Source organism: Nipponia nippon, unplaced genomic scaffold, assembly GCF_047370975.1.
Source record: "Nipponia nippon isolate SJK-2023a ecotype South Korea unplaced genomic scaffold, ASM4737097v1 scaffold_1, whole genome shotgun sequence".
In the NCBI taxonomy this organism is placed as follows: Eukaryota; Metazoa; Chordata; class Aves; order Pelecaniformes; family Threskiornithidae; genus Nipponia; species Nipponia nippon.
In genome coordinates, this window is record NW_028262290.1 from 22,686,727 (window position 1) to 22,714,186 (window position 27,460).

Genomic DNA, 27,460 nt, shown 5'->3' on the forward strand with positions numbered 1-27,460 from the left:
GGCACCCCCTTCTCCTCGCCTCGCCGCTCGCCTCGCCGCCCGGTGGCCGCGCTCCCGCCTTCGCCCCCAGCTGCCGCAGCCCCGCGCCCCCGGCCCGCTCCGGCTCTGTCTCTCTCTGTCTGTGCCCTCTCGTCCCAGCGCTGCGCTGCGCTTCCCCCGCCGGTCGCCCCCGCAGCCTATGGCCCTGGAAGGCGCCGCTGCCGCCGCCTGTATTTCTGCTGTAGGTTCCCACATCCCTCTTTAAAAATTCCGCCTAAAAAGAGAAGACGATTTACCAAATCTTTCGGGCCGTTATCTCACGTGAGTACCGGGGCCGGGGGTCCCGGCGCCCCCGGCCTCCCCGCCGGGCCGGGGCTCCCGCCGCGGGGGAGGCGGCGGGAGAGAGGGAGGGAAGGAAGGAAGGAGGGTGGGAGGCAGGCGGCGACGCCCACCCCGAGCCCGGGGCCGGGGCGTCCCTCGACACCGGCGGCGGGAGGGAGTGGAAGGAGCTCTCCCCTCCCCGGGGCCTGGGGAGGGGCAGGCCCTTGTTCCCCCCGGTGCAAGGAGGGGAAGGGGCAGCGGTGGCCGCGGCACCCGGGAAGGGCGGAGGAGCGCCCGGCGGGCAGCACCGCCGCCGGCCGCCGTGGCGGTGCCGGTCGGGGAGGGGGCCGGGGCCGGCTCCTCCCGCTGCCCTTTCTCCATTCGCCCGGCGGCGTGAGGCAAGACCGGCTGCCACCGGCGGCGGCAGATGGAGAGCGGCGGGATGAGTCAGAGCCGAGGCTCCCCCTTTCCCCGGCGCGCAGCGAGGCGCCGGGCGATGCGGGGTCGCCGCCCGGGAGCCGGGCGGGCGGGAGCCGGGACCCCCCGCGCCTCGGAGGACGGCGGTGGCGGCGGGTGGAGGGGGTCAGCGGCCGCCGCGCTAACATGGCGGACAGCCCTGCGTGTGAGAGGCGGCGAGGCGGGAGGGAGAAGCCGGGGATCAGAGCGAGGGCTGCGCCGGGGCCGCCGTTCCTCCTTCTCCCCCAGCCCCGCGGGGCGCGGGCGGGCGGTGGGGCCGCCGGCTCCGCGGGGAGCGGGAGCAGGGGCTCGGCGGCCGCCCTAACATGGCGGATTCCTGCGGAGGGGGGCTGTGTGCTGTTTTCCCCCTCAGCAGCCGGGGCAGTGCCCCGCGGCGGGAGACCCGTTCCCGCCGGGCGTTGATGCTTCTCGCAGTGTGCCCCTTCCTGGGGAGGGGGCGAGGGGCGTCCTCGCCTGGACCCTGCGGGGAGAGGGGCTCCCCGGACCCCGGCGTGCCATCCCCTCGCCCTGCGGCAGCTGCCCGAGCTCGGGAGCGCCGGCTCCCGTGCGGGTCTCGGCGGATCCCTTCCCCTGGGGCGCGCCCGCGGGCAGGGACCCCTCAGGCGCGGGGGGAGCCGCTGTGTGACGGGCTTCGAGGCCAGCCTGGCTGGCGGGGGGCAGAGAGGCCGCGGCGTCTCCGCTCGCCTGCTTCGCAGAGGCCATGTTGTGCGTCTGTAACCGTGGCTATCCATCCGGGCTCCGCTGTCACGCTCCTCTCCCGCTCACCTGAGCTGCGCCTGTGGGTGCCTGCATGAGGCCTCACCCTGTCCCCCCCAGCATGGTGCACCGGGACGGACACACACACACACACACACACCAAGGAGCAGGGCGGCAGCGCGAGCTGTCAGGGCCCTGCACAAGTTGTAAGGGCGTTGCAGAAGTGACACTTTCTGGGACCAGCGCTGGGATGACGGGGCAAATTGCCTTCACACAGAGGGGCTGGGGGTCCTCCAGGGTATGGAAAGTGGAGCCCTTCCCTGTCATTGGCAGTCTCCTTCCTTTGCTGGGGTGTTTGCTGGTCGTCTCAAGGACGCACGTTTTCTCCCTCCCCTTGGCCAGTCTGTTAGTGTAGCAGTAGCAGGTTTGGTGCCACCAGTCCTTCTGGAAGTCTCTTGGTTGAGCCTCAACCCCCTTGGCTTGGCTGCCTCTGCCAGTACTTGTGGTCCAGTTGGCCACTGCTGTACTGGTGGCTTTCAGAAAGTAGGGACGAGAGGGTCTGGTCAGTGCTCAGCTGCCGGCTGTGTGTGTGTGTAAAGTATGCGTGCACCTGGATGTCAGGGTATCCTGGGTATGTGTGTGCTCACTGCGGTGCCATTCCCTGTTTGCTGAGAGGCCAGCAGAGGTGTCCGTTACTGGTTATAATGGTGAGAGGCCAGCGGAGGTGCCTGTTACTGGTTGTGCGGGTGCTGGAAGCACGGTGTGGGAGCGTGGGGTTCATGCGTGTGTAAGGGGGATGGTGCAAACACAGGAGCGTGGGGCAGCTGGTGTGGCCAAGGAGGGTGCTGTGTGGCTCATTGCTAGACAGCACTGCAGGTCTTTCCCAGTCGGCAGCCCAGGCTTGTTCAGAGCCCAAGAAGATGCGTGTCTGTGCTGGGGGGCCCCCGGTTGTGGCGAAGAGGGAAGTAAGTGAGCTTAAATCTTGTTTTGAGCCTTCTGAAGTGCTTCTCCTGCAGTGCAAAATCCTCCTGCCTACTGGCACATGTCGGCTGTGCAGAAGCGCTGCGTTTCAGCCCTCTGCAGCAGCCTCCGGTGACCGAGCAGGATTTGATTGTGTAGTCCCAGTTGAATATAGCTGCCTTGAACGAAAACACCATGTGGTATCCAATAAAGCGGGTTAGACCTGCCTACCGTTCCAGCCAGATGCGTGGCTGGGTCTCCTGTGTGGTGGTGGGGTGGGGGGGGAGTGCTGCCCCACTTCTGCATCTGCCCTGGCTGCTGGGTTTTTGGCTGTGAGGATGCTGCACTTGCCCGCTATTCTTCCCTGGATAAATGCGGGAGGCAGCGGTGCTGGGGGGGAGGTGGGGGTTGTTGAATAATGGTGATGGTAGGAGGGGTTTGTTCCAGTCTGGACTGGTCCAGTCTAGTTCTTTCCTTCCTGTCACCGTGTGAACAATGCTGCTGCTGCCGTGGCTGATGCTTGCGACACGGCAGCCCCCTCCCCGTGTGCTTCAGGCTGTGGTGAGCTCCCTTCCCCGCCTGCTCTGCCTGCCCTAGGCTGAGCCCCCGCAGCCAGCCAGCCTGCTGCCCCCCGTCGCTCCCGCTGGGCCTTGGGCTCTGGGGGAAGGTTGTTAAACCCCAGAAAAAGAGGGGTTTTCACAAGACTTTGGGAGGAGGAGGGTGGTGTTCGGTGGTGAACAGCAATGGGAATGTTTCTCCCATGGGGACGGTTTTGCTGGAGGCAAGAGGCAGGCTTATGCCTTTCAGCGCCGCAGCCTTGTGCCCCTCGCTGCTCCCTGTGCTGGAAGGCTGGTGCAGGTGTGTCTTCACAGCAATGCTGGGCTGTATGGTCTGGAAATGATTCCATCTTTCCAATTAAAGGAGAGACAGTGCTCTGGAAGGGAATTAAGACCGTCCCTTCCTGAAAGGGAGACTTAATTGTGTAAGGGACTAATTCGGGTATAATAACAAATTTCAGTTCAAAATGCTGTTGATATAGTGCAGGAGCAAGAGTGCGGTTGACAGAGAATTTCTTGGGGACCTGCGCTCCCCCGGGGACCGCCTCGCCACAACGCCCTGGCCCTGGTCTGGAAAAGGCCTATTGTAACAGAAGAATAGCAGGGTTTTTTGTGGACCAGAGTAACTTTGGTGCCTCCAAGTCTGTCAGTTGCTGTAAATATGCAAGGTCATCGTATTGCTGGATTTTTAGGGTTTGGTTCACAGATATTTTAGCTCAAGTCACTAAAGGGTCTCTCTTCAGAAACAGATACAGTGGATCACTTTTTTCAAAAAACATGAATCGGTGCCTGGTTTTGTAGGCCTGTCTGTATCAGATGTGGGGAGCTGAGGGGACCGGTGAGCTGGAAAGGGCCTGGCCCCGACTGGCCTGCTGGTGCTCATAGAGCTTGCTGCAGGGATGCAGTTCTGGCAAAACTGTGCTGTGGATGATTGGGGGGTGATTTTGTTCCTCAGATGAGTGTTACTATTCAAGTACGAAGTACAGCGTTGCTGGTTGAGCTGCAGTCAAACTCGAGGCACCTGCTAGTAGGCTATGATATATAAATACATGCATATAGGTGTCATTTGAGTGTTAAAAGGCAAAGCTGCCTTGTCGATTATTCCTGCAACTCAAAGCTCTCTGTTTAGCAAAGAATACTTTAAGACCCTTAAACAATTAACGCTTCATTGTGGCTGATCACATGTGCAATTTTTCTAAAACTGGGTTTGTCCATACAGGTTATGGATCTCTAATACACTTCTGCTGCTTAAAATGGTAGTCCTGCTCTGCCACAGTACAGCAAACTATTTGTGCTCGTTAAAGCAGAGCAAAATTACTATGATTTGAAAGGCTCAGATTGTACCGTTTTCCTCTCTGGATATTTAATATTGGCAAACCTGCACAAAAGAGGGCAGTCAGGCTATTTTCTATAGGTTTGTGTAGATCCTTTGGATAAATAATTCTCATTTAAAAGAAATTCTGAAGGGCGATTAGAACTCAGCACAGCTCAGAGTTGACTATTGCTACAGAAAATGATTGGGTTTCATTCCAGCTCCACAGGAGCCTTCACTGCACACTTCCTTCTTGGGTCATACGAGAATATTTATTGGAATAGTACTGCAGATGATATTTGTCTGAAGCATGGCTTTTTAAGTTTTGCACTAAAGGTCATGTGCTCTCCCTAGAAGCACCTGTTCTTAATGACTTGTTTTGCTGGGAAGGTAAACTTAATACACAATCACTGGAAAATTGGTATGAGTTCTTGAGTATAATCAGAACAGCGCTAGAAAATAGTGGAGCTACTAGTTAATTTTACAAAAGGAAAGTGTTGCCAGCTTTTAAAACTGTTGTGTGCATACTCTGAGAACTAAATGTTACTGACTTTTTACTTCAGTGGAAGAAAGGCATAAGGTTAAATATACTGCATATACATTAATTCTGGCTGGCAAAATTCCTTAATATCTCAATCAATCTTGAAGCGCTGAGGTTTATTTTTAATATTATATGCTACTGAATGCTGGTTTATATGATGAAGCTGAAGAGATTGCTCTGTGGAGTTGCTGTGAAACAGTTACCCTCAAGTTGCATTCACTCTGTTCCTAGTTCAGTACTTCATAGAGTATACTAGTTTAGTTTTCTCATAGCAAGTGTAAGTGGAAAAATAAGTTTCAGCAGTTTGCTTAACTGTAATGTGGTTGAAAAGATGATCATTTGGGTTAGGTGATTCCCAGAAGCCAGGTTTTTGTAGTCAGCACATGTAGTCTCATTTAAATAATGAGAGCAGCAAAGATTTATTTTTTCAATAGGTTGGTACATTCTGTGTTTCATGCTATGGCATGAAATTTCTACACATTCACCACAGTGAATTTGTAGAAACTTTGTTCTATGTTGGATTTACACATGAGCAGTTCTGTACTGTATTTAATTCCATGAAAATGACAGTTCTTTTTAGAAGGAATAACTTCTCAGCAGGGCTGGTTAATGTTTCCTTGACTGCTTTTTATGTTCATTGCACTGTTTGTGTGATTGTTTTACCTTAATTTGAGTGAGCTAGCCTTGTAATTTAAAATGCTGCTTTGGTGTTGTATGTAGTAGCCTTTAAGGGCCAGCTGAAATGTTTCCTCATTCCTGAAGGCAAGCATAAGTTTCTTTCTTTTTACTGTCTTGCCTGTCTCTGGATTTGTCTGTATGGTGTTCAGTTTCACTATATAAAGCACTATTTTTCACCCACATGCCATGTTCATTCACAGCAGAGGAAGAAAGAATTCAAGGGAATTCTAAAATAGAAAGGAAGTAGGGAGGGGGAGAGTCGCAGTGGTTACAGGGTTAAAAACACTTCTGGAAGGGTAGTCCAGTATTGAGGCATACTACCCTAAAGCAGGATCATGTAGAGCTCTTTGCCTTCAGTTTTGAAAATCTTCCAGTTCAGACTATGAAAGATAAGTACAAACACGCAGTTTCATGTGCCTAATTCATGTGTTTGAGCAGTTCTTCATATGTCTGACTTGATCTGGCTCAGAGTTTACATTCACTCTTGAAAACTGGGAGTTCTATGTGATTATAAACTTTCATGGTGGGGTGTTGCAAGCCTCCTTAAAAGCCCTACTGAAAAGGCATTTGTTACATGTTTTAAGATAAAGCTTTTATTTTGTTCTGGCTATGAAATTTATTTGTGTATGCATTTGCTCCCACAGGGCAAAATCTCTGATCAAGTTTACAACTATCCAGAGGGCTTAGGAGAAGTGCTTTATAGAGAACAGTTCGACTTCAACGCTGAGCCACCTTGGGAACCTAGCTGATGATAGTAGGGTTCCATCTCCTAACTTGTCCATGTAAGTCTCTTTTCCTTCTCTCTTCATTTGTATGCAGGAGGGTAAGCACTTCCAAAAATACAAACATCATATATTGGCTTTTTGATAAGCAAGATAACTGTCTTGATGTAGATTATCAAAATTTGAAAATAGCAGCGTGCGTATTATATGGGGCTGTCATTCAAGGGAGGACTATAATTTTTACTCACCTAATACTTTTCTCAACAGAGTTATCTGATGAATTTCTGAGAGACTTAAACATTGAAAACAGAGTTACTTTTCTGAATTAGGGCTGTTGGCTGCAGAAATCCTAAATTAAAATGCTGTAACTTCAGTCTCTCACTGCATGACTGTAAGCATCAAATTATGATTTGCTGCATACTGTGTGATTTCTTACGGTATTTTCTACTGAAATAGTTAAAATTTGCTATTGTAAACACTAACTAATGCTGATTGTGAAGGGTGTGCCTTCCCAAATGCCTGTCTCCATTATTTGCTAATTACTATCCACTTCCACAAATAGTTGTAGTTGAGCTACAGTAGAATGTGGAATTCTGTGTTGGATGGAAATCATGTACCAATTATAAATGCCTTTACACTTTTAAGAGGCAAATAGTTACAAAAGAAAAACAAAACCCATGATAACTGAAAACAAATGAATGTGCATAGCTGATCTTAAGGAGCACAGAAAACTCTGGAATGTGTGTGGTTATCCTGTTCTGTTAACATAAAACAATCGCTTTATGTGGTTTTAACAATAGCCTTAAATGCATTTGTAATATCTGAGTTAAGCTGATTTTATACAGTATTACTTTTTTCGTGTCTAGCTGAAGGCATTTTTGCTTGGCTTAGTACCTATAAATTATATAATGCTTTTAATGTAAAACTTGAGAGTGAGAATGGTTAAGTGCATCTAACTGAGCCAGGTACTTTTTAAAGACCACAAAGAGTCCAAATGCCAGTTGTGTTAGTATGTCTCCTAATAAGGTACTTAATGTAGATGACCCTGTTCTTTGAAAATACTGCAGTAAGGGAGGCACAGGGTGAGCTTGGTTTATCATGATTTCTGGCTTTGTCTCCAGAGGTTATGTTCTTTTTGTTTTGTTCGAAACCTACTGAATTAACTGCATATAGCTGGTTCTACATAGATGTCTGCTCTATTCAAAAGAATACAGTTAACACTGAAAATTCTCTGAATATCACTGTTATTTTGTAGGTGTCACATGATTTTTATAAGCAAAAGATTGAGAAAATTGTTTCTCTTGTTCAGTTCTGAGTTTTCAGCGCACTCCTGTGTGTGGGTAGAACTCTTGCGTGACATTTTGCACTTCAACAGGAATAAAGTACTAAAAAGACAGGAAAGGCAGAAGAATTGTTAGGAGGAAGGAGTGAATAAAGTATAAAATCTTAAGGTACTACATAAATGCATTTTAGTTTCTAAAACTGTTCTGAAGAAATTTTGGCTTTGACCAAAGTTTTTTTTTTTTTTTTTTTTTTTCTCCTCGAGGAGAAGGCTATTCTGGTACTTCCATTGAGATTATTCTTTCTCTAACTGGTAGGCTGATGTGCTGTGGCAAATAGTGCAAGGTATAGTTTGTCCTAGAACGGAAATGCCACGGGATTTGCTGTATTTGTAGCTGAATGTTCAGATGATCCGTTTGTTTATTTTGAGCTTGAATCTATTATGTCCTCAGTAATAACATACTGTACACAAATGTAAGTAGTTCAGTATTGAATGTAGTGGTGATGTAGGTAGCAGTAGCCTGCAAGTGTTTGCCAGTAAATCTACCTGCAACTTGCTTCCTTTTTATAATTCTCTCCCTCCCACTTTTGTCCTTGTATTACACCGGCCACCAAAGAACTTGGGATTTAGTTCTCTCTTGCTCTTCAATCTCTGGCTTCCTGAGCAGTCTGGCAGCTGTGATCTGAAGTCTTGCTCCTTTGCAAATCTGTTCTATTTATTGCCTCATCTGGTTGATCAGAAATGGAGAGAACTAGCGATGGAAATCTGATCTATTAAGAAGCCCTGTCTATGCCAAGCAGAACCAGTAGTTATCTGGACTGGTTAGCCTTTAAAGCTCTCTGACTTTGTCTAAATGGGACCGGGTGGCAATCGAGGAACAGGAGGGCTGGGAGCTTGGAGGGCTGGGGGGCAATGGGGAGGCCAAATGCTAATATTGACTAAGCAAGTAAGAGGATAGGATAGGGAAGTAACTGCCTGCACTGTCATGAAAGAGAAGTGCTGCTATGATACCACAGAAGTATACATGCACTTTCAGGAGTGCTCATTTTTGCAAGCTTTGCTAGCTTATTGGCTTTGAATAATGTATTCAAACTTCAAGAAAACAGAAGAAGGTTCTTGAAAGCATAGTTCCTGTGGAAGATGTCAGATGGGGTATTATGTTTTCGTATCTACCCCCTTTGCTTGCTTGCTTCAGCAGAGATGCTCTTGTTACATTGCTCTTTTAACTGTGTGAAATACTCCCAAGAGAATGGTAGGATGCAACTAACCTAAGCTCTACAGGTACTCTGCTATGACCCTCAGTGGATTTGTACTGAGGGGCAACTTGGGTAATGCACAATGTCCACTGCCATTGTACATAGACACCTGCTTCAGCATCTCCATCGGTTGGCTAGTGGCTGCATTCACTAACTGAATGATAAGGATATAAGTTGGTGAAATGGCATCTTGGAATATTTTTTTAAAAGATATCCCCATTATAAATAGGCATTTCCTGCACTGAAAACGGAAGACTTGCGTTTCTGCTTTTCTGGCATACCTGTTCTGTACTTAATTACCAATGTTAGTGACAAAACACTTCTACTTTTTTGATCTGTTTCCCCTGAAGAACCAGTATTGTAAGGAATGTGAGATGAATGTATTTTACCTCTTTATGATTTTTGATTCAGCATAATTGTTAATCTCATAAATATTTATTTTGCTTAATAAGACATACAGTTGAAAGGCATTATTAGGAGCCTGTTTGGTTTGCAGAACTTTGTTCTTTGCAGAGGAAGTTTTTAATGAAAGAACCAAACCTCAAGTTTGTTTGTTTTTTTCCAGGCCACACAATATGTAGTTCTGACAATGTAAAGAAAAAATTGAAAATGTGTTTGTTATGGATGCTTGGATATGACAAGCATGTGTTTAGTTAGTCAGTTTTCAGAGCATTTTAATTTTCTTCTATTCCAGATGTCTGCATTAATTGCAGTGTTTAAATATGTAAGCTTTTATCTTAAAGTTCTTTATCTGGGAAGTCATTGTGTTAAACCCTAAAGAGCCTGAGGATGTAACCTTACTTCAAAGAAAGCAATTGCATGCCTATGTAGAAGTCTCATACCACTTGACAGCTTTTGTTTGCCCTAAAATATATGTCCTGGAGCATTGTGCAGACTAATATTTCAGGTGGTAAAATGGGTGCTGTTACCACGCTAAGTCTCTCAAATCATGACTTGCAGCAAGTCAGTACTTCCAGCAAGGACTGAACTCTGTACTGTAATGATTTCTGACTCGTCTTACAGACGTAGAAGTCTTAAACCATCCTCTCTATTTCCTTCTGCATGTATTCATTTGATCTTTCACGAATTTTATCACTGATTCTCCTCCCGCCTCAGGACGGGGGCCAGTCAGAACAGAATAAGGTTATGGCACGATCCCAAATCCTACTACAGGTATTAACCCCTTAAAGAAGCATTTCTCAAGTATGCAATGTTTTGTGGTGGTGCTGTAGCAGTGCTGGTAGGAATTTTAGTTTTCTCTTTGTAGAATATTCTTCCTATCTTGTTCTCAACAAGACTGAAAAGATGTAATTTCTTCCAGAGCAGGAGAAATTGGAGAGGAGAGGAATGGGCTGTGAATCTGAGGACAGAAGTTGATAGGCTAATGTTAGCGTTTTTTACTAGATGAATTTTGCTAAATGAAAAAGCTTAGATGTCACAGACATCAAAAAAAAAAAACCAAAACCACCAAAACTTTAAAATCTAGCTAAGTATCACCCTTGTATATACAGTAAGTTCTTAAAATGCTTTTGTTCTGCCTTCAGGCTTTTTAAGTTTTGGACAATATGTCAGGGAATTGTGATCTTATGATCAGAAACACGGAATTTGTCTGACTTGAATAAACAGTAAAAAGAAGCTCAGATACGAGGCTTCTGGCAGCTCAGTCTCTTCTTGCATGTGTTCACTTGCAGGTACTTACAGTATTTACTGGTCAGATGTGAGTGGGGAGGGGAAAAGAGGAACTGGGATCATGGAAGCTCATCCTGTACAGAGTTTCTGTGTCAAAATGCTGCCACTGAGTTTTGTTGAACTTTTTCTGAAGTCATAGGACAGATTAGATGTGTCCTAAAGGATGTTATAGATTTAGACGCATCACAAAACATATTTGAAATTTGAAAATTTTCCTTTAACAACCCTCTGCGTCACAAAAAGATTAAAAAACTTATGGTTTTTGAACAGCTAACAGATCTGCTACATTTGAATAATCTGCTGAAAATGGAAATCGGGCTCTTGCATGTGTTCACCATGGTTGGTTTACTTATTCCTCTCTTTGGCTATTATTTTTCTTGAAGGAAAACAAAAAAAGAGCTGCTATTGTAGAAGAAAAGTTTAATGTGTTTATTACACAACCAGCAAGTTCCTGAGGATGCGTAAAGTAAACAGCCTAATGTTTAAGATAGAAAGTCATAGTATAAAGAAATTATGCTAGAAGAATTAAACTCTGCTGTTAACTTTTTTCTTTTGATCTTCACGTTTTGAATACTCCAGAACTATATCAATTTTTTCAGTAAAATGCTGATGCCAGCTTTTCTTTTTGGGGTGGGGGACACACACACCTAAACCCTTTTTGATACTCTGCTCCTGGAAATCATGGATATTTTATGGAGGTGAACGTGTTGAGGACTTTGTGCTAATCAGCTAGCAAATCAAGGATACTGATGAAGTACCTGTTCAGAGGGTGACAGTAGCTATGGAAACATGACTGGTGTTCATGTTTGTTTCGCTGATTCTAAGTCAAACTTAGTTCACAAGCTTGTCTTTGTTTGTTTGGTGGTGGTTTTTGTTTTTTTCCCAGGAGTTTTAGCTGTTACTCACAAACTTAGAGTGACTGACTGAAGAAGTTTTTCCTGGTTATTAAAGTGTCTGTGACCTAGTAATTGTTTTTATAATTGTAATTTGCTTAAATCCTTACACCAATGTGATAATTATCTTGCTCTTTTATGATTGTTTTGGATCTTCAGGATTCCCTTAAATAAGCATATGACTCACTGTACATATGAGACAAGTGTGTTCTTATCCAGCATACTTGTCTTTATCATTCAGCTTCTGAACATAACTACAAATTCTTGCTGCTACTGAGTTAAATTTACCTGGCAGTAAATACTTCCCTTAAGAAACAAGGGTGGCATACTTGAGTTATGCAGAAAGCATACAAAACTGCTGGCTCTTTTCCCCATTACTGTGTGTAATGACAAGCAGGAGCAACTCCTGCTTAGTTGTTTCAGTATTAGCTTAAGCAGAAGTTAACTTCGTTCATATTAACAATGTTAACCAAACTTTCATTACAAATTGTGGATTTTTTTTTTTGACTGTAGGGAGGTGGTGGAAGAAATATGAGACAGAGTTAATACCATGGCATTGTGACCGTTTGAAGCCAAAATTATCTTCCCAGCTTTTAGAGCCTTAGCAAAGCATTTTTTTACCTTCAGCTGTAATGTTTCTGGTTTCTATCAATGCTTTTAATTAGAAAAATAATGTTGCTATTTTGAAGCCAAGTACAGGTGGCTTTAGAAAACAACCTTTTTTTTATTAATACTATGCAACTTCTGTTGAGAGATTACAAGAAGTCTTGGGTGTTCATGTAAAGAAGGAATCTAGTTAGCTGAGTGGTTATCAGTCTTGTGTTAGTCATAAAGATGACAGTGGAAACAAAAAAAAAGTCTGGTCAGTCAGTTGCTAGACACAAAGAAGCTGCTTTTAAACAAGACCTACAACTCTAATGGAATGTAGACTGTGGATTGTTGTATTTGTCAAGTAAGGCTGATGAAGGTATATAATCAGCTGTTGGTAGTTTGCTGTCTACTGATTTTTACTTGAGACTATTTAATCCATATTCTAAGACTGTGTATATTTAACAATGTTTTCTGTCTTGGGACCTTGTTGATTCAGGTTGTCTTTTGGAAAACACTGCTTATGAACAACACCTAACTTGTAGTGAAGGTTTGAGGATAAACAAGATGCAAATAAAGCTAGGCTGTAACTGTTACTTTCTTTTAATACCAGTTCCACTTACTGAGATTGTGATTTTTAAAACCGTTTCTAGCCAGTGGCTTCTTTCTGTTAACCTCTATTGAAGTGAAAACTTCTAAATGTTGTAGGTAATCTTATGAACAGAACAACAAAATAAATGTCTAGTAAATACAATGTGTGAAGGCAATGGTTATAAATTAGCATCTAAACAAAAACCAGAATGTTAACACAAATATGTGAATCTAACAAATATCAGTGCTAACATTTCATCAATAAACCACAAGTTTTCTTTAACAAATTCAGAAATGCTGTATTGCAGACAGTCTTCCAGTTGCATACTTGAATACTAATGCCACTTAAGATGGTATGCTACGCTTGCAGTATTTTCATAGTTTGCATAAGCTCAACACAGATCAGTGTGCATACAGTCTGGGATGCTTCTCAAGACCAGCCTTGCATTAGTGGTTTCTTACTTTTGTTCGAGTTAGTATCAGATTTAAACGATGCAGCTTCTATTTTATTCTTGGCTTCAGTAGCATTGCACTGTCCTTATCCCTGGCAAATGGAGGGTGGACAGAGTGAAAAAATATTAGATTTTTGTAGCGTTGCTAGTTGTAGTACATCAGATGTAGAAAGCTCTTTCTAATTTTTAAATAGTGGCATAATATGCTTTGTGCCTCTTGTCCTGTTGATTTATGTTTTCTTTTTACAGTTTGTTGCATAATTTAAGGACCCGGATATAAGGCTTGGAAGCCCATCCCTTGTGTTTCTTGGTTTATGACTGTCGGCTTTGTGGAATACGGCTGAGATGAAAGGATTTCTTGAGGATGCAAATTACTCCATTGGCCTGTTGGATGAAGGAGCAACTCTTGCAGATGTTATTGACAACTGTATTTATGAACATACTCATGTAAGTTTTATAAGTTTTCCCAATCTTCTGCTTTAGTTCTATAAGTCTTCAAACTAGGTCAAGGTATTCAGCACTGATGAGCTGACAGCAACAGAGGAACAGTCGGCTAAAACTCACCTTATAAAGCATTTGTTTCCTCTTCTAATCCTACTTCTTTGCCTTGGGCTGATTCTGTTGGGGAAATTTGGGCAGCAATTGTTACCTCCCTGAGTGTGGCTAGCAGGAAAGTAGTCTTGCTGATGTAATTAAATACAGGTTCCCATCTCATTGTTCGAAGAGATTTTATTATCAGTGGGGTTTAAACCAGGAACCTGAAATTGGGCAAGTGGATATTGCTGAGTTAAAAACGGGGTGTTTTTGCTCTTTCCCCAAAAATATGCCAAAGTTTAGACAAATATGTATGCTGAGCCAGATCAAAGCCATGTTTAAAATTTCTGTGGTCAATCACGGTTGTATTGATGTTATAAATCTTCCCTTCTCTTTGTTGGAAACATGGGTACGAGCATATTGTAAGGTGCTACCTTTTTTCTTTCAAGAAAATAAACTGGTCTAAAGGCTCTTAAGGTTTAGCAATCTACTGGAAAGAAACTTATATCTGCGTATACAATAATCGTTATACTGAATAAGGCTTCACTCACTTCTTAAGAGGCAGGAGGATATTGTAGCCTTTGTTTTATAGACAAGATTGTAAAAGAAAGAGCTTTTTTTAAAAAAAAAATGAAGTTTCATTAAGCAAATACTGTATCCTTAATATGCCATACCTTAGGAGTTGTTCACTTTTCCCTTGGTTTAGCAGAACTAATGTTCAAATGCAAGTGCTCAACTATAATACAGCAAATAGCTAAATCCCATGGCCTTCTGAACTCAGGTGTAGGATTCCCAAATCCTGATTCCTAATATTCTTTTTCTGTCTAGCAAATAAATAGGTAAACTACTGGCAACATGTCATGTCTCCAACCACTGGCTGGCTCACAGAGGATAGCTGCCTCCTGCTGCTTTCATTTACTCCTTTAGCTCAAGGGGTAGAGGCCTGTGCCATGGATCTAAAGCTCCAGATCCCATTCCTGCTGGTGACCCGTACAGGGGGTCAGTATGCTTCCACCCGATGGAATTTCTATTTGTGTTTTTTAAACAGAAATAAAGACATTGTATACAATAAGCCGCAACGTAGTTTCATATCTGCGAAAGTCAAGTGCTAGAATTAACATTTGATGTACAGTCTTAATTCAGATCGATTGTATATTTTGTGATGGTCTTTAACTGATATGCAGTAGGCCATTCATTTACAGGAATTTTACTGAGTGCATATTATAAACAAATACAGAATAATCTGTTTTGGATTTTGATCCAGTACATCCACATCTCAACTTGATGTCGAGAAAGACTATGGTAACACATGTGCAAGGGGGACTGTTAACAGTTTCCAGAAAAATGTCTGTGGGTTTTCTTGAAGATTATGTACTTGACTCTGCAACCTTAACACACTGAGTTTAGTTCTTAAAATTCTGTTTGAACTTTGTGGTTTGCAAGATGTGGAGAACAGTCTCAAACTTGATTTCCTGAATTAAAATACTATCAAACAGACTTTCAGTAAAATGAGCTATTAGCTAGATGTTAAAATAATGGTAGTGCATTAGATTTTATTCCTTGTACAATAAGCTATAAATTATGTTGAGACTGTGGAAGCTTTTGTCCCAGTGGATTTTCTTCCTCCAAAAAAGTTGCAGACTTCTCAAAATAAGAAGTTGGAAGAGATTTGTAACCTATTCTGTATTTTTAGATAAAATCAACATTTGGCATTTAAGTAGTATCTCTTGTTCAGGAATCTCAGAATATTGTCTAAATAGCGTTCATAATATATCTTATCTCTAATAAGTGGTAGGTATTCCCTTTTTTTTTAAACTGGTTCAAATTGCTAGGTGAAAGGAAAAACAAGGATTGTTCAAGGTCAAACCTAAAAGTTAATAGCAGGATTAAAAAAACGTACATAATTCTTTAAGACTTTGTTTCATGGGTTATTTATGTTTTGACAGCAAACCTGCAATTTCAGGCATTTTATTTTCCTTTTTTTCCCTTTTTTTTTAGACTGGAAAAAGAGCTTTTTACGTCGGTGATCTTGGAAAGCTTGTAAAGAAGAACATACAATGGCAGAATGTGATGGCACCAATAAAACCATTTTATCCTGTAAGATGCAATTCTACTCCAGGTGTACTCGAAATTTTGGGAACCCTTGGTGTTGGATTTGCATGTTCCAGTAAAGTAAGTTCTTGTTTTCTGTGTATCTGTGTGCCTTATTTTCTTGAATCTGTCTGCTGTTTTAAAATCAGCTTTTTGGTATTAAGTGCTGTGGTTACTTACAATTTAAATTGTGAACTCCTGTGTAACTGCCTGTTGCAGATCTATACTTCCACCCTAGCAGCAGTGGATAGTTTTCTCTTTAGTGTATTTGACTATTTAGTCCAGTACTAGATCACATCTAACAAAAACTGAGTAAAGATAGTGCACTGGACTGTGTCAAACTCTGGTATGCTCCTGTTTTTCAGTCTGAAATGGCATTGGTACAAGACCTGGGCATTTCTCCTGAAAACATTATATATACAAATCCTTGCAAGCAAGCTTCTCAGATAAAGTATGCAGCGAAAGCTGGGATAAACATCATGACTTGTGACAATGATACGGAGCTGAAGAAAATTGCACGTAACCATCCAAATGCTAAGTAAGTGTCAAAATTCTGGTTTTGCTTTTTGTGGTAGAAATTGAATTTTGCCTGTGTCCTGGGTTGTTTGAGTTGCAAGCAAGGTACATGGCTTCTTTAATACAATTCACTTGTATCTATTTTTCTCTTCTCTGTCTCTTTTGAAGGTAGCGTTTTTGCAACTTTTTCCCTACTGGGTCGCGGCTTCCTAATACAATAGCAAGAGAAATCTTGCATTTTGATTTCATAGGGCAATCTTCACATAAAGGTTTCGGTGGTTAAACTTCAGAAGTCTGTCACCTCGTCATCTGCAAGTACATCTTCCTCCTGCTCTGTTGTGGCATCAGTGTTTCTTTCAGGGTATTCTGTTCGGATTATTAGTGGCTTCAGCTGAAGGCAGGGCTGAGACTATCAGCAAATGAGCATGTGCATCTGGTCCTATCTAGGGTGTGGGCATGCTCTGTAGGTCTATTAAATATGCCTACAAGTATTTTCCCACTATTAAAACAGTGAGAAACTTGACTAGTTCTATTTGTAGTCACTTCAGTATTGGCCCAGATGCTTTCTGTAGAGAAGTGATCAAAGCTGATGTTCTGGTTGTTAAATATGAGAATTTTATTGCTGCCCGTGTATCATGGTCTCTTTTGGACTGATAGGCGCTCATGTCATTAAGCGTCACGTCCCTTACATAGGAGTACTTTGGCTGTGGGCCATACCTTTAAGAAATTTGGAGTTGGAGTCTAAGTGAATGTTACAGTGCTTTCCAGTGATTAAGGAGGTATAGCTTCCCATGAAGATCATCAGAGTGTACTAAGAAACTGAATTCCTGACATCCTTTACAAAGCCCTTGGTTCTAGACAGTCCTTATCAAAGTGTCGTGTCTTCTCCCAAAACTGTGGTCATAGCTGCAGAATTGGGAAGATTCTGCTGAGTTCAGTATCTGGAGATGCTGCTCATCCCAGCTGGTTATTCTTTCAGTTTTTTTAAGACTACCTTGAGAGTTAATATTGCTGTTGCTAGTGATTACACTTCATCCTCATGGAAGCCTGTCAGTGCTTTGCGTACTGGAGAGTACTTCCTGCGTAAAGAATGTTGTCTATGATAAATAATTTTGTGCGTAAAATCTTGGCCTTGACATACTCCATGCATTTGAAAGCCTTAGCAATGCTAAAGCTATCTCTTAACGTCATTAGTGTTTTACCGGTTATCACTGGTGTTTTTAGTGTTTTGTTAGTTTTTATGTTGATTTATTTCCTTGAGTCTAACTTCTCTTTCAGAAGATGTTGTCTATCATAACATCCACAGCAAGAGAAGTTAGGATGCAGATTTTTTCTTTAGCCAGAGAAATTGTAAAGCAGAGACAGAATGAAGGAGTTCCATGAGTTAGAGAAAAACAACATACATAATCTCTTTACTTCTTCTCAAGGATCTCGTAGTCTAATATTTGAAAAAGTTCTGTTTACCAAGGACAAGAAACTCAATTTCTACAGAAGAACTGCAATTTACCATCTAAATTTTCTAGAAACCTGATCTCCAGCTCTCCTACTGGGTAGAGATTTGTTTGCTTGTTGTAATAGAATTTTCTTATTCAGGTCATTAAAACTTTGCTGAAGTGACAACAGTGAGTTTTCGTCTGTATCTTCCTTGGCATAGTTTCAAAAATTCAAAGCCTTTATATAGCCTTGTTCTTCTTATCTGTGGTTGTTATAGCTAGGTTGTCTTTGTAGATGAAGCTTATTACATTTTGGCTGAAGAAATCCTGCCTAGAAAGCTGAAATTCTTCTCATTTTCTGAAAATTCTTGTAACTTTCTGCACTAAACTCAGTAATGGGGGTGGGGTGTCTCCTTTTTATAATTGAAGTTTCTGCCTTTGGAAGTCTTAACTTGAATGATTGCAAATTTTTTAAGAAAGTGGAGGAATGTCAGAAAGGAGCGCTCAGTCTTTCATTTCTCTATACCTTTGGATTTTTCCAGGCAAAGTTTAACTGCTAAGGTTCTGTCCTAAGAGCTCCAGTAGAGGCATGGTTGTTATAAGTATCAATGCTTCCTTAAAAATAAACAAAAAACCCAAACATACATATCATTCTCTAGCCCTGCTCTAGCTGGCTGAAACCTGGGACGAAGAATCCTAGTAGACTTCTAGAAATCAGAATTACACTTTTTCTGTGGTTTACACTAGAAGAATGTCTTGACTCACTTATAATGCTGCCATAACAATTCATCAATAAAATTTAACATTGGGTGTCTCTAAGAAATGGTTTTGTCTAATCTGAATGTGAGGTTACAAACCATAGTATTATGGATTTGAAACTTTTTTTACATTTTGAAGAGTTTAACTTTTGACAATTTTTTGTTATGTCTAGCACTTTTTCCAAATGCTTTACAAAATATTGCTGATTTCTTGAGCAGAATTGTCTGCAGTAGTGCAGACAAGCAGAAAGTGAGCCTAGTCACAGTTTCTCGAGATGAAGTGGTCTAAATCAAAAATTAACAAGGATCGCTGGGCAACCTCTGTGAGAACTTGGGATTTTTTTTGCTCTTTAAAAAATGCATTTTAAACGTATGAGACATTTGGAAAGAGCTTTTAGAAGTCAGGGTAGCTGTTAGGCCAACATGTATTTTGTAGTGGCTAGGCTAAGTTTTGCTTGTTGCATGTCTTGAAAAGAACTATTTCACGTTGGGTGCAGAGCTTCTACCGCTTCTTTATGCTCTCCATCTCAGTTAACTGTAATGTGCTCTGTGCAGTCTGCGTGTATGTCATGACACAACTTCTGTCTGGTTTACCACATGGCTAATTAACTGATCTTTATTGTGGTGGTGGGGGAGGAGAAAGCCAGTGACTTTCTTAGTGGACAGCAGTTTGATTTTGTGAGTTTTGGGGGTATACTTCTAGAGGTTTTGATGTGGAAATGCATTTGCCACTCAAGTGTTACTTTAATGTGGAAAACTGTCAACGCTGGCACTGCAGTTTGCGAGACCTACCCAGAATGAGTCTTTGACCGGAGGGAGGAAGCTGTCTCACTGCATAAGGCTGTAAGAGATGGTACTGCTTGCCTCCCTGCTCCACAAGTGCCCTGGAAGAAGGGGCAGGGGATGGCCTGACACCCCCAACCCATCCCCAGTCAGGAGGGGAGGTGGAGGGATGTGGCCGGGGTGTGCTCTCAGTGTGTCAGCCTGGCGTTCTCAAGATGCTGAGTTTAACTGCATCTGATATGTGGAGATTTCCCTTCAGTCAAGCTCTCTCCTCTTGGCTAGAAAGGAGGACAGAGATGGGAAAAGCATATTACAGTCTTAATGGTTTTATGAGGAAGTATACTTTATTAGAAGGTAACATTCTCTTTTATTACAGCACTCAACAGACTCTTGCTGCTACAAAAGAGTCTTAGTTGCTGCATTTCGAAATCCCTTGTCCTTGTTGGCTCCATGTTTTAGCCCCTAATTGCTAGTTTTTTCTCTATACAGGATTGTTTTTATTAGGTTCACTTGACTCATCCATCGATGGAGCTGGAGTACTGACAACATAATCAACACACTTCTGACAGTCTTCAGGCTTCACATGTGCTGATGATGTAAACCAACTGCCCCAATCATCTTCCCCTTCTCTTAGGCTCTTACTGCACATTGCCACAGAAGACATTACTGCTGATGAGGAGATGAATATGAAGTTTGGCACCACCCTGAAGAACTGTAGGCACCTCATGGAATGTGCTAAGGAGTTGGGAGTCCAAATAGTTGGTGTCAAGTGAGTAACCTTTTATTGTTCTCTGCTGGCTGAGCAGATGTTTGTATGATGTACTCAAGACATAGAATACAAAAGAATTTTTTCCCCTTTTGGCACTATTTTACAGGGGTTTAAAAAAAACCAAAACAACAATTTTTGGATCATGAGTTTTTGCTTGCAAGCAAAGTACTAATATCCAAGCAAAAAATTGCGTGAAACAAAGTAACTATTGCAGATATCAAAGCAACTAGAAATAGAGTATCAGAAACTCTTCTGTCAGCATAAAAGCAAAGTTTAGAAGCCTTTCCTGTTTTCTGGCTGTGCTCTTGAACTTTCATGGTACCTTGATTTGTATTTTTCCAGCAGTAAATAAGGTGTTAGTATAGCATGGGATAGCTTGGACAGACTTTGAACAAGCTGAACAGGGGGTTGGATTTTCTAAGAGTTAGCTTCTATGTCATTCTTTGATCATATCAAGACATGATTAGCTAAGTTCTTGACTTGCAGATGGCAGGAATGAATCCTAGTGTTCTGAGAGCTTCCAAATGATCTGTGGTATTTTAACTTGAAGTTTGATGCAGATTTTACTATATGGAGTAAAAATGCATGCACAGGTCTTTGTCCTGTCTGCCTTCAGCTACTAATGTATCACATGTTCATGAACGTTAAGAAAGCAACCAAACAAGTAAAAGAGGGTGGGTTGTCAAGACAGTAAAAAAGTATTTAAAATGGAAGCCAGACTTTGAGGATTTAAACCACAATTGTTTTGATGTAAATCTGTTTGATGTTAAATCAAAGCATAGATGTGCTATAATCATTGTAAATGACAAATGTATTCAAAAATTAGATGATACTACTGAGAAGATACACATCTTTTATAGAATGTCTAACCTAACTTTAACAAAAATCACGTGGCTTTTGTGCATTTTCTTTATTAAAAAAAAAAACAAACACGTGTGGGTTCATGCAAGTAAGCTTAAAAAGTGACCTTTGCCTTAAAATGGCATTCCTTAAAGGAGTAGACTTGGAGTAGAGCACGTCGTGGCTCAGATGAGTAGTGTATGGTCTGACCAGAACCAGCAGACCATACTAGTCTTTAGGAATCCCATGGGAATGTTGGTGCTTATTTTAGCACCTCAGTTACTACCAGTACTACGGCTTTACTTAAACCTTTTGGAGAAGGAACCAGAGGGAATTCAGGAGCTTGTGGGAGGCATCAGTACTTCTCTGCTTCTGATGACCTGCTCACCAGCCTGTTCAGTCTTGCTATGAAACTATGACCTGGCCTCAGAGGCTTCAGAACAGGGTGACAGTGGGACACACCTCTCCTCACCCTCTCCCAAATGCTGGAGAGAGTAGGTAGCGTGCACAGTACAGCCCTGCCTTTGGGAAGAAAACTGGATGGCCCAGGCAAAAGGGTATACAGGCAAGGCAACTCAAAGTAGGACAAGAGAGGGGAGACTGTGTACAGGTACTGTGTTCGCATTGGCACCCACTGAAGAAAAAAATCTTAACCACTTTGATAGTGAAGGTTGAAAGGTTCAGTAAATCTGTTATTTCTCAAAGATGACAATATTGTAGGACATTCTTTGCATTAAAAGCAAGACAGACCTCAAGTACAAATCCAACGGAATAGAAGGCAGTCATCTTCTGAGCTTCTTGTTGGCACAGTTATGATATTATCATTCAAGCTTGTCTTGAGCCACTTGAGAATGAATTACTTCTATTGCTGCTTTAGGTGGTGAAACAGTGTGCTTGGTCTCTAAGCTGCATGGTTCGGTCTATTAATTGTGTTTTTATTTCTTTCAGATTTCATGTTTCAGGCTCTTGCAAGGAACTGCAAACGTACATTCATGCTATATCTGATGCTCGGTGTGTGTTTGACATGGCTGTAAGTAGATACATATGCACCTACAATTGCTGCAGTAAAGGATCCATTCTACTCTAATCATACTAACAAGCCAGCTATGTTATTTCCAAAATACGTCAACGTAGGAAATGGAACTTTTAGTAAGGGACTAAATACTCCATTGTGAGGCGTGTGGTAGAGGTAAAACAAACTTTATAATCCTAATTGTGGACAAAGGTTAATGAATACTGTCTCAATGACAGGCAATAGCCTTGTATGCTATTTTCAAATGAAAAATTAGTTTCCTGCTTTTGGTAAAGGCTTTTTGAAATTCAAATCTCAGTCCTGCAAATACACAGTTGACATTTAAGTTCTATTAAAATATTAAGCATTTGTGTGCTGGTATTTATCGTGATCTAACTGCTAACTTGGTGCATGTGATTTCTGAGATTAATAACTAAGTATCATAAGAAATAAAGCTATCATGGGGGGGGTGTGAAATATCCAAATTTTGAAGAAGAATGGATTTGTTGGATGCTTCAGATGACTCATGTGAGTTTTACATGTTCTATGTGTATTTCCCATATTGCAAAATTTTAAAATCCCTTCTCTGAACATCTGTCTTCCTATAAATGAGAAGCTTGTAAATTAAATAGAGAAGACTGCAAATCTTCTTACTCTTACTACTGCAGTTGGTGCATTAGCTGTGACTGGTAACACACGGAGGGCAGCAGAACTGAAGTTCTCACTGATCTTGGTGCAGATTCACTGTAGTAGTCTTGCCATGTAAGCACTATCCAAAAGACTTGCATTATACATATTTGTAAATTCCTAAAACTTTCTTTTGTCAGAATGCACCGCCCTGTTCAGCAAATATTGTCCGAATATAACAAAATGCCACAAGATGGGAGTTCACGTTGCTGTGGGACTTCTACTTGAGAATTGTGTAGCCAGCCTCTATTGACATCCCAATGCTATTACTACTAGGTTTAATGGAGCTATACTAACTTTTACTATGCCATGACTCCCTCACTAGACACGCTTTGTTAAATATGCTCAAAAGTCCATAGAAACCAGCCAAGGAAGGAGCAACAAAAATATTTTTACAGTTGTCTGGGTACTTATGTTCTGTCTATGCATTTTAGGAAGAATTTGGCTTTAAGATGAACATGTTGGATATTGGTGGGGGCTTCACAGGTTCAGAACTTCAGCTGGAAGAGGTATGCAATGTATTGGAAGTTGAAACTCTAATAGAAGTGTTTAACCTTCAAACTTCAACTAACGTTGATAGCTGAAACCTCATCTAAATTCTGTGTTAGACTGTAATTCATAAGATCTGAAAAATTGGTTTTATATTCTTTATCATGGGTAGTGTAATTAGTCCTTGGAGGTGATCATTATTTCTTTTTAATCCTGTTCATATTGGGTGAATGCTGACTTAAGCATGTCACAGATTAAATTACTATCCTAAGCCATCTTAACAGTAGTAATTCCATTTTTTTGGCAGTTGAGTAGTTGTCCAACTGGTTACTCTAGTGCGTGGTTTGGGCCAGGATTCCTTAGCATGCTTTGGATCGTAAACGATATTGCTACTGTATGAAAGTTTCTGGTACTTTGCGTTAGAACTGAAGAGAAAAGGTCTTGCTTTTATCTTTGCTTTGGCTAGCCTTAAATACTGATTTGGCCTAAATGGGATCTTTAGTATGAGGCAGCACATAAAACAGAATAACCTGTTCACACTGTTATGTTGTCTTAAAGGCATACTCCTTGAATGTAGGACAGTGAAAGCGATTCAATGAAAAGTTACTAATGATAATCGGGGCTTTTCTTTATTAGTTCTAACTGTTCTGTTACTTGTCCAAAATACTTGTTTATGTTCAAATATCTGGCTTAAGATTTGAGCATCAGTATTAAATAATTCATTCTGTTTCTAATATGACAGTAGTCAAAGTGATCACAAAAGGGCCCTTTCCTTGTTCTTCTGGATTCATACGTAATTTTACATTATCTGTTGTGCTGGACAAACTTTTTGAAATTACTTGTGCAGTCTTGAGCGTACCGCAACTTGAACTTTGGTTGGGAGGAGGAACTGTGTAGTACTTGGACTCATGGTACTCAATCTTCAGTGTTTAGCAGAATTACCTGTTTTCTTAAACACTTTTGTAAATTTTGGACCTCTGGTAAGGGCACTTCTCAGAGAATAGAGGAACAGAGTAAGCTTTTGATGTGCTTACTAGAACTGTTGCTGCCTGAAAGTGTGTGTGTGGGGGTATCTGATATATACATAAGCTGAGTTTCATTGGTCTTACCTCTGGCTTCAATTTCCTAGGTTAATCACGTCATCAGGCCATTGCTGGATGTCTACTTTCCTAAGGAATCTGGCGTTAATGTGATTGCAGAGCCTGGATTTTACTACGTTTCATCTGCATTTACACTAGCAGTTAACATCATTGCAAAGAAGACTGTTGAGTATGATAAACTTCTTCCTTCTGGAGGTAAGGGTCGTACTTATCTTTTACATGTTATGAATCAGTACAGATAACTGCCCACTTCTTTTAGTCAGGATGGACTAGTTTGTCTCGGCATATATTTAATACATTCCCTTATGCTTGCGTTGTAATACATCTCTTGGGTTCTGACCATATGTTATCTGTGTATCTCACTGTCTTTGTTAAATTTATGCAGCACTTGTTGTTTCCTTACTAGGTTTGACTTCTCAATGGTTAAAGCTATATTGGGTGCTTTACAGAAGGTGTATTAGAAGGTTCTGTATTAGAAGAACACAAAAAAACGTATCATAGAGCTAGCTGCTTCTCTGCTAAAGCAGAAGTTGGGTTTATATTCTTAACCGTGATTATTACTGGAAGTATTAATTTTATTAAGCCTCACACTTAATGTTACAACTGAATTTATAATCTGGTCTTATACAGATTACTCTGCTCGTAATTCTCCCATTCCACTATGTATGGAACCCACTTGTCAGGAGAAAGCAGTTGACTTAAGTTAGATTGCACAAGGACTACTTACGACAAAAAATGCATGCAAGACAACTTCTTTTTTTACTTCCAGTGGAGCAAACCAGGAATGATGATGAACCAGTATTTACATATTACATAAATGATGGTGTTTATGGTTCTTTTGCAAGCAAATTGTCTGAGAAACTGAATACTATCCCAGAGGTTCACAAGGTGAGTCCTTCTATGTTCTTCAGTGATAGTCCTTGTTATCCTTATGTGTTTTATATATATTTAACACCTCATAGGTATAGAATTATACATGATGTATAAAATCATCCTTATATATATTTGAAAATGTTCTTCTTTAATAAACTAAAGCCTGAATTACCTGGATCATTTCCATCTAGAAATACAAGGAAGATGAGCCTCTGTTCGCAAGCAGCCTTTGGGGTCCATCCTGTGATGAGCTTGATCAAATTGTGGAAAACTGTCTTCTTCCGGAGTTGAGCGTTGGAGATTGGCTGATCTTTGATAATATGGGTTCTGGTACCTTAGGTGAACAGTCTACCTTTAACGACTATCAGAGGCCACTGATTTACTACATGATGTCTTTCAGTGACTGGTAAGAAAAGTCTCTTGATAGTGACAAGGTTGTTTTCACTTCCTTCAAGAGTGTACGCTTACAGCCAAATATAAATTACATTTGATGGCAAATACAGGAAGATGCAACTGAGCACAAGAGTGTGCCTTTTCAGCTTGGTTTCTTTTTACTGTTCTGTCTGCCTTTGCTAAGACTAAACTGAGAGCTGTGATAAAATGCCTGCTTCGCTTTAGGGTTGACAAAAGAAAGCAAAATACCCAGTGTGGACTGAGTTAGTGGTAGTTGTTGCCGAGTAATAGCTTTGTAATGCTTGACACCAGCTGTTGAGGTTTCCTAATACCAGTAATTGCAACTTGTGTACAATGTTAGCACCGGCATTGTAGGCAGGAAGGCTGTTGTGGGTGATGGTGAGAGTCAGGTAACCTGTTCCAATACCGAGGTAGCAGGGCCCTGCGCTTCTGCCAGTGGAGAGTCACGGCCTCTCTGTGCCTGCCGAGCACTTGCAGAGCTGATTCTTCCTTATCCAGGGGCAGCAGACCTCAAATGCTGCACTCAAGGCTGCTTTCTGATGTGAAATTGTATGCAAAATCACTTTATTGCAACTCTCATCCTTTTTCTGCTGCAGGGATGAGATGCAAGATGCTGGAATTGCTTCAGACACATTGATGAAGAACTTCTTCTTTGTGCCTTCTTGCATTCAGCTGAGTCCAGAAGACCGCTTTTCCACTGCAGCTTAAACAGGCATTAACGCTTCATTTAGACCTGCAGTTGCAAGTCTGTAGTTTGTCTGGTCAACATTCCAGTGTGGAAGAAATGGAACAATCTTGAATTCAATTCATTCTCTTCAAAACTTGAAAAAAATAGTAATAGCTAATGGGGACCAGGCAAAACAAGCTACAGCTACAATTCACTGGGGGGTGGGAGGGTTAGATAATGGCGTCCAAATTTAAAATCAAGTTCATTCAACCCCTGAGCGTTTAAATATGCAACAAAATGGATGACTTAGTGGAGATGGAAACCCATCACTTGGGTTCTTCAACAGTTTACATACAAGTACACAGTTTTTATACTAAGGATTCCTGTTAGAACAGTCTTGTAAAGTTATTGTCTTTTGCCCAGATATATCAAATGTCAGTGGAAGACCAGTGTGACTTCATTAGATGTTTAGTGTATTTAGAATGTGTAAATTTGTGCTTTGAACTGTAGTTTAATAAATGTAAAATTGCATCATAGTATTTGTTGTATTTGACCCTTGATGTATCCCTTGTATGATTGCAATAAAACTTTGTGTAGATTTTACTGTTTTTCAGGCTAACTTTGGGAGGGGCTAGGCAGAAGAGGTAGCTATAAAATAGATGTATACAGGATTGTTTTGAGAAGCCTTCTTTTCTCTAGCCCATTATTTCAGCTTTGTATTAAACCATAAATAATTTAAGCTTGATAAACCCTTGTGAAGTGAAAGTCATAAGTTCCTGGAAGGCCAAAATGCAATCTGTGGTGGATTGTTTTGGGTTTGTGTTTTTTTTTTTTTGAGTATGACCTTAGATTCAGTTCTTAACATCAAACAGCAAACCTGCAATAGATACAGCTGTACCTAGAGAGAGGGAGTCTTGTATCTAGTGTGCGTGTAGTGCCCGCAGGGCAGCCCGTGTTGGTCCAGCTCTGCAAGCTGTCACAGAACCTTGAGCTCTTTTGTTTTTTTTTTTTAATGGTGTTTATTGCAGAGTCTAACTTCTGACTTCAGCTAGCTCTGTATAGTGCTGACTCTGAAGAGAAGGGCTACACGAGTCTTCAGAAACCTCAACGCTCTCTTGCGCTGGACTTCAATTACATCCACAAAGTGAAGGTAAAGCACACTACTAGAAGTACATACGCCAACTGCATCCAGTAACTGGAACTGTGAAACCACTCAGAGGATTTCTTTATTATGTTACTGGAGCCTCTTTATTTCTTCAAGGTTCTTTCACTTTCTCATTTTAACTTCCCCTCCTGGAAAACTTGGGGGGTAGGAGAAGAAGGGGTGTCAGGGCTTTCAAATGGTGCATTCAGTTCTGGATCCTGCAGTCAAAGAGGACTTTTTTTAACCCTTTAGTTGGAGGTAAAATTTCTACCTTTTGGTTGCAAGTGTATTTTGCATGAGTGCCAGCTGGTAGGAAATCTTTAACTTCTGGCTCTGTAAAGCAAAGATTTCATAAA

General features: G+C 41.6%; 1 protein-coding gene across 4 annotated transcripts; it reads left to right on the forward strand.

Moving 5' to 3' along the window:
* On the forward strand, positions 1 to 26,563 carry AZIN1 (antizyme inhibitor 1). 4 transcript variants are annotated; one of them, XM_087748314.1, is made up of 12 exons: positions 1 to 300; positions 6,166 to 6,303; positions 13,244 to 13,441; positions 15,527 to 15,700; positions 15,985 to 16,157; positions 19,744 to 19,878; positions 21,667 to 21,748; positions 22,852 to 22,926; positions 24,036 to 24,201; positions 24,776 to 24,894; positions 25,071 to 25,285; positions 25,890 to 26,563. In XM_087748314.1, the coding sequence occupies exons 3-12, from the start codon at positions 13,340 to 13,342 to the stop codon at positions 25,999 to 26,001; spliced, it is 1,353 nt and encodes a 450-aa protein (XP_087604440.1). In that variant the 5' UTR covers positions 1 to 300; positions 6,166 to 6,303; positions 13,244 to 13,339; the 3' UTR covers positions 26,002 to 26,563. The 4 variants fall into 4 exon arrangements, with proteins under 4 accessions (XP_087604440.1, XP_087604447.1, XP_087604457.1 ...); XM_087748321.1 differs by lacking the exon at positions 1 to 300 and adding an exon at positions 677 to 698; XM_087748331.1 differs by lacking the exon at positions 1 to 300 and adding an exon at positions 780 to 922.
* The last annotated feature ends 897 nt before the right edge of the window (positions 26,564 to 27,460 follow it).

What these genes read in the sequence shown, in the direction of transcription:
- AZIN1 (XM_087748314.1), top strand. Translation starts at nt 13,340, where the DNA reads ATGAAAGGATTTCTTGAGGATGCAAATTACTCCATTGGCCTGTTGGAT. An exon ending in CGTAACCATCCAAATGCTAA is followed by an intron (nt 16,158 to 19,743) that starts GTAAGTGTCAAA and finishes CCCTTCTCTTAG; the next exon opens with GCTCTTACTGCACATTGCCA. An exon ending in GGTGTGTGTTTGACATGGCT is followed by an intron (nt 21,749 to 22,851) that starts GTAAGTAGATAC and finishes TATGCATTTTAG; the next exon opens with GAAGAATTTGGCTTTAAGAT.